At 40.8% G+C, this 13,751-nt stretch overlaps 1 protein-coding gene across 2 annotated transcripts in view; it reads right to left on the bottom strand.

The window, feature by feature from the left end:
- Positions 1-2,107: 2,107 nt before the first annotated feature.
- Positions 2,108-13,751, bottom strand: part of lpcat2 (lysophosphatidylcholine acyltransferase 2) — a 110,310-nt gene continuing 98,666 nt past the window's right edge. For both annotated transcript variants that reach the window (XM_068049476.1, XM_068049477.1), the window contains one exon: positions 2,108-5,189. In XM_068049476.1, the coding sequence (XP_067905577.1) occupies positions 5,005-5,189 (185 nt within the window). In that variant the 3' untranslated portion in view covers positions 2,108-5,004. The remainder of the gene's footprint in view (positions 5,190-13,751) is intronic.

Below are 13,751 nucleotides of genomic sequence, written 5' to 3'. Positions count from 1 at the left end.
CCTTGCCTGCAACAACAGATTCACCACAAACTACTGCAATTGATAATAGGCTTTTCTAGTCTAACACATATTTCTTTGTCCAATCTACAACCTCCTTGCTTAGTCTGTAATATTAGGCCTCAGTAAACTACATTTCATTTCCCTGCTTTGATAGAGGAATTAATGTGACCCTGGCCTAATCGCAGTCAGTAAGGCCACTGGTTTCAAGATCTGCAGGATAGGCCATTAATCCACAGACAGCTTGTTATGAGACTGAAGACAGAGATAAGAGTTGCCCAAGCAATGTCTGTACTTTGACATGTACATATTGCCAATATGATTGGAAAGTTTGGGGGGGAGTGTGTTAGAAAACATGATTGGACAAATTCTGCAGCAAGTTCCTGCTTTTGGGGTATAACCAGGGAACTTAGAACCACTCTCACTGTAGAAGAGCACCTACAGGGTGAACGTGGACGAACTGGAGAGAACGTAGAACAGGACGTCACAACTTCTACACAAAGGACACCGGGGTTATATAATTCTCAACTGCACCTTATAAGCTGCTGCTCAAATACTGTAATGTATTCAGTCTTGCACTGAGATCAGATAAAAAAAAAAATCACCAGTGTTACCAATACAGCATCAGTTTCGAACAACTGGAGAGTCCAAAAGTGCTATAAACCCCTACCCACCCAACACTATAAAGCAACGCAGCAAATAGGAAAATGAAAGAAAAGGGCAATAGTCTGGTTACCTACCTCTCTCTGATGGCAAATTGCACATAGAGGAAGCTTTTAAAAAAAAAAAGACATCATCCTTCACCATCAATCAGATCTGTCCCATTTTGAACTAATTTCTGGTGCGACAGACCAGAGCCAAAAGAACACAAAATCACTACTGATGAAGTTGAGACCTGGTAGACTTGTGCTCAGCATGTCCAACCAACATACAGCAGCAAGCAACAAAACAGAATTCACAACAATGTAGTTGCAACAATAGAATGTAAGTCAAAGAAACAAATTATTTACCCTTCAGATCCAAGATTCGTTGCTAGTTCAAAGGCCAGCATAATTAACTCATGCATGTTCTGCAATATATTTAAACTCTTCGAGAGTGTAATTCAATGGATTATATAACCCTGTTAAAACAGGTTTAAAAACATACAATACATAAAAAACTCATACATAATTATTGTACATCCACATTTGCAACACAAATGTTGGACTTTAATTTAATTGCACATATGTCACACTTCAGGTTTGTACAGTTATCTTTCAGATGTTGCACCAGACTCCCAAGTCATTGTATATCAAAGTTTGCATGCAAAGCCTACATTTAGCAATTACCATATCTTGCACACTGGACGTTGTATAAGATTCTCAAATTAATCTATCAATTCAAATGCAAGAGAAACACATTTAAGTCTCAATACTTAACAGTAAAATTACCACAGTATTTATTTGCACTTAAATCATATTCAGAAATTTAGCAACTAGGCAAAACTATTGGTAGACGGCAATATTATCAAACATTTAAGCATAGAAAAGTCCTCTGAAGAGATTTTAGTTTTGACAACTTCTCAGTAGAAAAAGTCTCCCCTGGTTCAATAACAAAAATAGTCTAATAAGCTCTCCTACAGCAATATCTTTTGGTTCCTCGAGAACTCTCCTTACGAATTTATGAAGCACCAAAATCTATTAGAAGGTCTTTCCTGCTGACATAACTCTGATTTAGAAATGAAATGGACATACAATTATGCTTATACAACACTTTTCCTTTGAAACTAGGATCGTCAATCAGGCTCGATCCAACTGACAATACTATTTTGACCTGGGAACAAGTTTACACTTAGCATTTCTCTAAGATAAAAAAAGAGGAGCTAACTGAATTAGATTGTTGAAATGGATGCTATTGAAATTCAATGAATTGGCCACACAGTCCTGAGATAGAACTGTGGGCTAGTGCTGAGGGGTTGAAAATCTACACTTTTGACAGTAAAATTACTAAAATTAAATAAATTTGAGCAGTCTTAGCTCAGTTCTTGATCAAAGAATGTGGACAGGGGAGGGATGAAAAGAGAGAAGGGAAGGGGAGGTACAAGGCAAAAAGATATTCACCCATAATTCAGTATATTGAATGTTGAGAACTTTATTCTGCATATGCTCAATTGAATATCAAATACCAATATGGGTACAGAAATTGAACATTTTTTCTCCAGCAATTTTGTAAGTTAATTAGCCAGGATTGAATATTAGAGGTGTAGCTGTAGATAAATATTGCAAAACATTAATCAACTCTGGGGATTGGAAAGATATTTTATCGAACTTTTCCTCCAGCAAATTACATGTAGGGCAAAATCCATAATCTGCCACCTTTTTTATATTTCACAATTCCCATGTAAGTGGTTTTTAAGAATGCATATCAAAGAGAAACAATTCCAACATTTTCATACTTTTAGTCGCTACAATGGCACTTGGATCGTTCAAGAATATTGTAACTAAGGATTTTTACTCTTTGTAATTAAACAAGAATCTCTAAACAGATATGTAAAATATTATTTATATAATATTAGCACACTAATATATCAAAGTGCTTGTGGAAGACATAAGCCAGCATTTTGCAATCAGTGACAAAGCAAGGAAACTTACTGCTGACCTCAAAGAAAGTTGCCCCCAAATATCTACTGATCTCTATGGCATGAATTTCCCCTCTCTCAATGGCAGTCTAAATCTTGCGCCAAGTCAAGGGGATTCCTTGATGTGCAGCAGCAGTGATTCAGCAAACAAGAGGGCAACCAATCAACTGAAGTATTCACACCCAGCAAAACAAATCAAAAGCACTTAAAATCCTTCACTTTTAAGTTTTCAATAGCAAAATAAATGTATGACTGTATTAAGATAGGAACTCAAATAAACAATTTTTTTTTTTTAAAAAGAAAAAGTGTTTGTCTTTAAAAATTTTACAATTTTATCATAGTGGAAAAATTTTTTACAGCCTGCTTGATCGGCACACCACCCAACCACCCTCACTTTCACTCCCTCCTTGACCAACGCAGCAGTGTGTACTATACACAAGATGCACTGCAGCAACTCATCACACCTCCTTTGACAGCACCTATCAAACACATGACTTCTACCACCTAGAAGGACAAGGGCAGCAGATACATGGGAACAGCAGCTCCTGCAAGTTCCCTTCCAAGCCACACATCATCCTGACTTGGACCTGTATTGCTGCTCCTTCACTGTCACCGGGTCAAAAATCTGGAACTCCTTTCCTAACAGCACTGTGGATGTACCTAGACCAGACGGACTCAGCAAGAAGGCAGCTCACCACCACCTTAAGGGCAATTAGAGAAGGGCAACAAATGCTGGCCTTGCCAACAACGATCACATCCCATGAAAGAATAAAAAAATAAACCCAGAACAGTGATCAAGGAATTTTGAGCTCCAATTGAGCTCCAAAAGCTCTTTGCTTTTAAAAAATAGCTTTTTCCTGTTCCTAAAGGTTCTTGTTCTTGGCCTCTTGATAAAGAGGCAAGGTGGCACTAAATTTGGGTTAGAGGCTATGGAAGTAGGTTCCAGACTAGGTTCCCAGTCTGTGCTGAATTAACCCATCTCAGCAAGGGCAGCAATTTACTTTGTCAAGCCTGGCAGGCTGATGAGGGGAAGAAGAAAAAAATATCAGCCAGAGTTTCCACTTCTGATTGCAATCCTGTAACCTTGCTGAAAGTGTGTGCAACTGTGGACGTCTGGATAGTGTTAGGTCTGGTTGTGCTGCCCTCCAGGGTTGAAGAGTTTTTGACAGCCGAGGCTTTCTCCCCCAACCCACTTGGTTGGGTTTCATCACCCAGTTTGGAGGAGGTGAGAGAGTTGGGACTACTGTCTGCTCTCGGGATGCCCAAATTCTAGTCATATTTATGCATGGAAGGGTATCAAGTGCTGCCATTGCCCGTGAACTGTACCTTAGCAAGAGTCAGTGGCTTCAGGTTGAAGGGAGAAAGCTGGCCAATAGGAAAATGGCAGTCAACAAAGTTTGTCTTTTTTTTTTAGTTTTTAAATACAGAAAAATATGGTGCAGAACTCAAAACAAATGCAACACAGCTTAGCAGCCATATAGGTTTTATAGTGACCAAGAAACAAAGTTAAAAATTACTTAATTGTTTGACTTAAACCTTGACTAGTGACTTTGATAATAAATGTAAACTTGCATTTCTAAAGATTGATCCTGGGGAATGGATATTAGCTTCATTTATGTTATTTACTTGCTTTAATTTGATTATATATTTTTGGATAGTGGAAGGCACAATATCATTACAGCTGAAACATTAAAAAGCAAATTAAAATGTCAGATAAAAGTATGTACAAGTGATATTTGATTTGGCCGAGATTACCTTCATTTAAATGTCCAATCTGGCTTTGCTACGACAAGTCATAAAAATATTGTGAATTCAATAGCATAGCTCAGGAATACGAACATTGAAACATTTTGTTTGCTCCCTCCACTTGTCCCACAGTTCATGGCAAACCCTTCAACTGCCACTGCCCTGGTCTCAGGAATACCCTCTGCAAATCCCTTCCTTTTGCCTCGCCACCTCTGCAAACTTTCTCAAAACCCATCTTTATGACCAAACTTTCCACCACCCTTCCTTCCTTGGCATCCATTTCCTCATTTATCTATCTTATGTGAAGCATCTTGGGGCTTTTTTAATGTTAAAATCTTTATATAAATGCAAGCTGTTGCTGCTATTATGAATGAAAAATATGCACAAGTAGATTTTGATTGTTTCAATTTTTTAAAAAAGCTGCAATTTAATTAAAATGACCAGAATATATAAGACATTTTATGAGCAGTTACATTAAAAAAAATCACAATATATTTACAGAATAAAATGGGAGACACAATGCATTTATACCATAATAAAATAACAGCTGGCAGATTTTACGATAGGAACTTTTCAATCCTGCTTGGACCTCAAAGATGATATTTTGGTAACATTTCTTCACAATACAAAACAATAATCTGAACTTAATCGTCCTTTTTGTCTGAGTTACTTAAACTATCGGAGATGTTGGGCGACTGTGTTTTTCTCAATGCTCCCAGATCATCGTCATCACCTTTTGTCTGCAGTGCCTTATATCGCTGAAGTTCAAGGTAAGTGGTAAACAACTTGGCGTACTCTGGATGTGTCAGAGCAAACTCACGGAATAATTCTATGAATGAAAAGAAATGCTTCATCAGGAAATATTATTTTTTTGGTACTTCACAATTTCACATGAACTTTATATTAGAAGACAAAGAGGGTTTGCCATTGTTTCATCTTCATAAATCGCAAGGAACTACAAACCGACTCTCATACCGCTGCTACAGAGACGAAAACAAATGCATGATTAGACACATCAGCTGCATGGGCATATTTCATCACCCGTGAAGCTGAAGTCCAGAAAGAGCTTTGTCTCTGAGAATCCCCAAATATCACTGTAGAAGGCTACAGAGCAACAAAATAGTGGCAAATGCCAGTGATCTTTGCGAACATGGTTTCTTCAGAACAATTCCTTCAAGACATCGACTCCAAACGAAAACACGAGCATACCATAAATAGAATGAGAGGTGGAGTGACTGCATTCGCTGCTCACAGTGTGGTCTCCTCTACATTGGGGAGACCAAGCGCAGACTGGGTGACCGCTTTGCGGAACATCTTCGCTCAGTCCGCAAGCAGGACCCTGAGCTTCCGGTTGCTTGCCATTTCAACACTCCCCCCTGCTCTCATGCTCACATCTCTGTCCTGGGATTGCTGCAGTGTTCCAGTGAACATCAACGCAAGCTCGAGGAACAGCATCTCATCTACCGATTAGGCACACTACAGCCTGCTGGACTGAACATTGAGTTCAATAATTTCAGAGCATGACAGCCCCCCATTTTACTTTCATTTTTAGTTATTTTTTCTTCCTTTTTTTTTTACATTCCTTTTTACATTTTTTACAATCTTTTTTTGCATTTATTTCATTTCATCTTAGTTTGTTCAGTTTGCTTACCCACTGTTTTTTTCAGGTTGTTTTTCTTCAGGTTTGCACTTGCTGCTGTTCAATATTCAGTGTATTCACACCGAATCTGTACTAATGCTTTGTCTTTCAACACACCATCAACATATTGTTTGCCTTTGCTCCGTGACCTTTTGGTCAGCTATGTGGCCTGGTCCAATCTGCACCTTCTCCTTTGTTATCTCTTGCCCCACCCCCACCTCACTTGTTTATAATCTGTGACTTTTCTAATATTTGTCAGTTCCGAAGAAGGGTCACTGACCCGAAACGTTAACTCTGCTTCTCTTTCCACAGATGCTGCCAGACCTGCTGAGTGATTCCAGCATTTCTTGTTTTTGTGACAATATGTCCAAGTGGAACCTGAAAATGATCTCAGATGTGAATATGGAGAGCCCAGCCAAAGACCTGAAGACTGCCTGATGGAGTGACCCCCATCAACATCTGTATTCCCAAACTTTTCTTCATGTTACAAATTGAACAAAATTGAAACACACACACACACAAGAAATAGGAGCAGGAGTAGACCATATGCCCATCGAACCTGGCCCACTATTCAGTACAATCATGGCTGATCTTAGGCTTCAACTCCATTTTCCCATCTGCTCGCTATATCCCTTGATTCCCTGAGACACCAAAAATCTGTCTATTGCAGCCTGAAATGTATTCAACGATGGAGCATCCACAACTCTCTGGAATCGAGAATTCCAAAAATTCACAACTCTTTGAGTGAAGTAATACCCCCTCATCTCAGTCCCAAGTGATTGGTCCGTTATCCTGAGACTATGCTCCCATGTTTTAGATTCCCCGACTAGCGGAAACAATCTCTCAGGTGTCGACCCCATCCAGCCCCTTCAGCATCTTGTATGTTTCAATGAGATTGCCTCTCATTCTTATTAACTCCAGAGAATATAGGCTCAATTTATTCAGCCTCTCATCATAGGTCAACCCTGATCCCACAGATCAACTGAATGAACCTTCGCCGTACCGTCTCCAATGCAAGTAATTCCTTTCTTAAATGTGGAGACCAAAACTGCACAGAGTACTCCAGATGTAGTCTCACCAAAATCCTGTACAACTGTAGCAAGACTTATTTATTTCTGTACTCTAATCCCCTTGCAATGAAGGCCCACATGCCATTTGCCTTCCTAATTGCTTGCTGTACCTGCATGTTAACTTTCTGCATTCCTTGCACAAACACACCCAAGTCTTTTTGAACATCAACCCTCAAGTTTCACACCTTTTAAAAAGTATTCTGCTTTTCTAGTCCTGTGACCAAAGTGAATAACTTCACACTTCCCCACATCATACTTCATCTGCCATCTTGTTGCCCACTCACTTTACCTGTCCATATCTCTTTGCATCCTCAGTGTCCTCCCCACAGCTTACCTTTTCACCTAGCTTTGTATCATCAGCAAACTTAGGTACATTACTGTCTGTCTCTTCATCCAAGTCATTAACATAGATTGTAAATAGCTGAGGCCCTAGTAAAGCACTGATCCTTGCAGCACTCCACTATTCAGTGCCTGCCAACAGACATGACTCCAAACAGTAGAGCTATTTCAGAATGTTGGACATTTTCTTCTCTACTGAATAGCACACAGTTACACTGCTTCTCCAGATCAGTTTCTTTTATAGAGATACAAGATCTGAATGCAGTTGCTTTAATCTTTAATTCATTTTATAATTACATTGTTTAATAGAAGGCACATTTATAGATTTCAGGCAAACTGAATGCAACTCAGTTTACTGTTAAATAAGCACATTTTCTTTTGCTTATTTGACCCAAGGATGCTTAGTGGGAATAAGATGGCTTTTATTTAACCAAATTAATTTGGATTTCAGTTTCAGAAAATTCTTTCACTCAGCAGAGCTTAGCTGTTGTGACCCAGTATGGCATCAAGGAGCCCGAGCAAAACTGAGGTCAATGGGAATCAGGGGGAAAACCCTCTGCTGATTGGAGTCATACCTAGCGCAAAGGAAGATGGTTGTGGTTGTTGGAGGTCAATATCTGAGCTCCAGGACATCACTGCAGGAGTTCCTCGGGGTAGTGTCCTAGGCCCAACCAACTTCAGCTGCTTCATCAATGACCTTCCTTCAATCATAAAGTCAGAAGTGGGGATGTTCGCTGATGATTGCACAATGTTCAGCACTGTTCGCGACTCCTCAGATACTGAAGCAGTCCGTGTAGAAATGCAGCAAGACCTGGACAATATCCAGGCTTGGGCTGATAAGTGGCAAGTAACATTTGCACCACACTAGTGCCGGGCAATGACCATCTCCAACAAGAGAGAATCTAACCATCTCCCCTTGACATTCAACGGCATTACCATCGCTGAATTCCCCAAAATCAACATCCTAGGGGCTACCATTGATCAGAAACTGAACTGGAGTAACCATATAAATACCGCGGCTAGAAAAGCAGGTGAGGGGCTAGGAATCCTGAGGCGAGTAACTCACCTCCTGACTCCTCAAAGCCTGTCCACCATCTACAAGGCACAAGTCAGGAGTGTGATGGAATACTCTCCACTTGCCTGGATGGGTGCAGCTCCAACAACACTCAAGATACTCGATACCATCCAGGACAAAGCAGCCCGCTTGACTGGCACCCCATCTACAAACATTCACTCCCTCCAACACCGACACACAGTGGCAGCAGTGTGCACCATCTACAAGATGCACTGCAGCAATGCACCAAGGCTCCTTAGACAGCACATTCCAAACCTGCGACCTCCACCAACTAGAAGGACAAGGGCAGCAAATACATGGGAACACCACCACCTGCAAGTTCCCCTCCAATTGCTTTAAAAACGTTTACTGAAGAAGCGTCAACTACTTCACTGGGCAAGGAATTCCATAGATTTACAACCCTCTGGGTGAAGAAGTTCCTTCTTAATTCAGTCCTAAATCTGCTCCCTCTAATCTTGAGGCTATGCCCTCTTGTCCTAGCTTCACCTGCCAGTGGAAACATACTCTCCACTTGTATCTTATCTATTCCCTTCATGATTTTATATGTTTCTATAAGATCCCCCCTCATTCTTCTGAATTCCAATTAATATAATCCCAATCTACTCAGTCTCTCCTCATAAGCCAACCCCCTCAACTCCGGAATCAACCTAGTGAACCTCCTCTGCACCCTCTCCAGTGCCAGTACATCCTTTCTCAAGTAAGGAGACCAAAACTGCACACACTACTCCAGGTGCGGCCTCACCAGTACCTTATACAGCTGCAACATAACCTCTCTGCTTTTAAACTTAATCCCTTTAGCAATGAAGGACAAAATTCCATTTGCCTTCCTAATTACTTGCTGTACCTGCAGACCAACCTTCTGCGATTCATGCACAAGGACACCCAGGTCCCTCTGCATAGCAGCATGCTGCAACTTTTTACCATTCAAGTAATAATCCTTTTTACTGTTACTCCTACCGAAATGAATGACTTCACATTTATTAACATTGTATTCCATCTGCCAGTCCTTTGCCCACTCACTCAATGTATCTATGTTCCTCTGCAAAGTTTCACAGTCATCTGCACACTTTGCTCTGCCACTCATCTTAGTGTCATCTGCAAACTTTGACACCCTACAAGTGGTCCCCAACTCCAAATCATCCATATAAATTGTAAATAATTGCGGACCCAACACCGATCCCTGAGGCACACCACTAGTGACTGCCAACCAGAATAGCACTCATTTATCCCCACTCTCTGCTTCCTGTCAGTCAACCAATCCTCTATCCATGCTAATACTTTACCCCTAACGCCATGCATCCTTATCTTATACAGCAGCCTCTTGTGCGGCACCTTGTCGAAGGTTTTTTGGAAATCTAGGTACACCACATCCACTGGGTCCCCACTGTCCACCTTGCTCGTAATGTCATCATAGAATTCCAAAAGATTTGTCAAGCATGACCTCCCTTCACGAACCCATGCTGTGTCTGCCCAACGGGACAATTTCTATCGAGATGCCATGCTATTTCTTCCTTGATAATAGACTCAAGCACCCACTACAGAGGTTAAGCTAACCGGTCTATAATTCCCCATCCTTTGTCTACCTCCCTTTTTAAACAGTGGCATCACATCTGCTGTTTTCCAATCTGCTGGGACTACCCCAGAGTCCAGCGAGCTTTGGAAAATTACCGCCAGTGCACCTGCTATTTCTCCCGCCATCTCTTTTAGTACCCTGGGATGCATTCCATCAGGGCCAGGAGACTTATCAATCCTTAGCTCCATTAGCTTGCCCAACACTACCTCTTCCGTAATAATGATTGTTTCCAGGTCCTCACCTACGTTCGTCTCTTTGTCAATTACTGGCATGTTATTAATGTCCTCCACTGTGAAGACCGATACAAAATACCTGTTCAATGCCTCGGCCATTTCATCATATCCCATAACTAAATTCCCCTTCTCATCCTCTAAAGGACCAACGTTCACTTTAGCCACTCTTTTTCGTTTAATATATTTATAGAAACTTTTGCTATCTGTCTTTATATTATGTGCTAGTTTTTTCTCATGCTCTATCTTACTTTTCTTTATAGCTCTTTTTGTTGACCTTTAAAGTTTTCCCAATCTTCTAGTTTCATGCTGTTTTTGGCCACTTTGTATGCCTTCTCTTTCAATTTGATAGCCTCCCTTATTTCCTTAGACATCCATGGCAGATTACCCCTTTTCTTCCAGTCCTTCCTTTTCACTGGAATATACTTTTGCTGAGCACTTTGAAAAATTGCTTTGAAAGTCCTCCACTGCTCGTCAACTGTCCCACCATAAAATCTTTGTTTCCAGACTACTTTAGCCAAGTCCTCCCTCATTCTATTGTAGTCCCCCTTGTTCAAGTGCAGGACCCTGGTATTGGATTTTATCTTCACACTCTCCATCTGTATTCTAAATTCAACCATACTGTGATCACTCCTTCCAAGAGGATCCCTAACTATGAGATCATTAATTATTCCTGTCTCATTACACAGGACTAGATCTAGGATAGCTTGCTCCCTCGTCGGTTCCATTACATATTGTTCAAGAAAACTATCACGGATAAGATAAACCTAATGAGCACCAATGCTGTGGAGGACGAGTTTCTGGAGTGTGTTAGGAATGGTTTTCTAGAGCAGAATGGTGAGGAACTGACTAGAGAACAGGCTATTTTAGATCTAGTATTATGTAATGAGAAAGGGCTAAAAAATAATCTTGTTGTAAGAAAATGTAGGGATGAGTGACCATAATATGATGGAATTTAACATTATGTTTGAAAGTGAGGTAGTTCAATCTGAAATAAAAACAAGAAATGCTGGAAATACTCAGCAGGTCTGGCAGCATCTGTGGAGAGAGAAGCAGAATTAACTCTGCTTCTCTCTCCACAGATGCTGCCAGACCTGAGTATTTCCAGCATTTCTTGTTTTTATTTCAGATTTCCAGCATCCACAGCATTTTGCTCTTAGTTCAATCTGAAGCCAGGGTGTTAAATTTGAACAAAGAAAATTATGAAGATATGAGTGGCAAATTGGCTGAGGTGGATTGGGAAAATACATTAAAAGGTATCACAGTGCATAGACAAAGAATTATCACATAGTTTACAGCAATTATACATTCCTTCAAGGCACACTGTGGATAACAAAGGAAGTTAAGGATTGTATAAGATTAAAAGAAAAGGCCTATAAAAGTTGCCAGAAATAGTAGTAAACCTGAGGATTGGGAGGATTTTAGAATATAGCAAAGGAGGACCAAGAAACTGATAAAGGGAGAATAGAATGAATGTAAACCAGCAAGAAACATAAAAATGAGCTGTAAAAGCTTCTATAGGTACGCAAAAAGGAAACATTTGGCTAAGACAAATGTGGGTCCATTACAGGCAGAGTCAGGAGAATTTATAATGGAGAATAGAGAAATGGCAGAGAAGCCAAATGATTATCAGATTTCCAGCATCCGCAGTATTTTGCTTTTATTTTAGTGATTATTTTGTGGCTGTCTTCACTGAGGAAGATACAAGAAGTCTCCTAGAATTAGAGATCCAAGTGACTGGGAAGAATGAGGAATTGAAGGAAATGAGTACTAGTAAAGTTGGACTGGAGAAATTAATGGGGCTGAAGGTTGATAAGTCCCCAGGACCTGATATTCTACATCCTAGAGTGTTGAAAGAGGTAGCTATGGAGATAGTGGATGCATTGGTGATCATCTTCCAAAATTCTACAGATTCTGAAACAGTTTCTGCAGATTGGAAGGTAGCAAATGTCACCTCACTATTTAAGAAGGGAGGCAGAGAGAAAACAGGGAACTACAGATCTGTTTGCCTCATCAGGAGAAGGGAAAATGCTAGAATCTATTCTAAATGATGTGATAAACGGACCCACATATAATAATGATCTGATTGGGCATAGTCAACATGGATTTATGAATGGGAAATCATGTTTGACAAACCTGTTGGAGCTTTTTTGAGGATGTTAGTAACAGAATTGATAAAGGGGAGTCGGTGGACGCAATATCCCTGGATTTTCAGATGGTTTTTGATGATGTCCCCCACAGGAGGTTGGTTAGCAACATTAAAGCACATGGGATAGGAGGTAATATACTGGCATGGATTACTAAGCAAAAAGCAGAGAGTAGGAATAAACAGGTCATCGTCAAGTTGGCAGGCTGTGACTAGTGGGGTACCGAAAGGATCAGTACTTGGGGCCCCAGCTGTTCATAATATACATCAATGATTTGGACGTGGGGACCAAATGCAATATTTCCAACGTCACGGATGACACAAAACTAGGTGAGAGTGTGCGTTGTGAGGAACATGCAAAGCAGCTTCAAGGGGATTTGGACAGACTGAGTGAGTGGGCAAAAACGTGGCAGATGGAATATAATGTGGAAAAATGTGAGGTTATCCACTTTGGTAGGAGGAACAGATGTGCAGAGTATTTCTTAAATGGTAAGGGATTAGAAAGTGTAGATCTACAAAGGGACCTCAGTGTCCTCGTCAATAAGTCACTGAAAGCTAACATGCAGGTGCAGCAAGCAATTAAGAAGGCTAATGGTATGTTAGCCTTTATCACAAGAGGATTTGAATACAGGGGTAGTGAAGTCTTGCTTCAATTGTATAGAACCTTGGTTTGACCGCACCTGGAGTACTGTGTGCAGTTTAGGTCCCCTTACCTTAGGAAGAGTCAGAGTTATACAGCACAGAAACAGGCCCTTCGGCCCATCGTGTCTGTGCCGGCCATCAAGCACCATCTATTCTAATCCCATTTTCTAGCACTTGGCCCCTAGCCTTGTATGCTACGGCATTTCAAGTGCTCATCTAAAGACTTCTTAAATGTTGAGGATTCCTGCTTCTACCACCTCTTCAGGCAGTGAGGTCCAGATTGCACCACACTCTGAATGAAAATGTTTTTCTTCAAATCCCCTCTCAATCTCCTGTCCCTTACCTTAAATCTATGCCCCCTGGTTATTGACCCCTCTGCTAAGGGAAAATGTTTCTTCCTATCTAACCTATCAATGCCCCTCATAATTTTGGATACCTCAATCATGTCCCCCCTCAGCCTTCTCTGCTCTAAGGAAAACAACCCTAGCCTTTTCAGTTTCTCCTCATAGCTGAAATGCTCCAACCCAGGCAACATCCTGGTGAATCTCCTCTGCACCCTCTCCAGGGCAATGGTATCGTTCTTATAGCGTGGTGCCCAGAACTGTACACAGTACTCCAGCTGTGGCCTAAGCAGCGTTTTATACAGCTCCATCATAACCTCCCTGCTCTTATATTCT

Source organism: Heterodontus francisci, chromosome 17, assembly GCF_036365525.1.
Source record: "Heterodontus francisci isolate sHetFra1 chromosome 17, sHetFra1.hap1, whole genome shotgun sequence".
Taxonomy (NCBI): Eukaryota; Metazoa; Chordata; class Chondrichthyes; order Heterodontiformes; family Heterodontidae; genus Heterodontus; species Heterodontus francisci.
The sequence above is the reverse complement of the archived record's forward strand: the minus strand, read 5'-3'. Positions and strand labels throughout refer to the sequence as shown.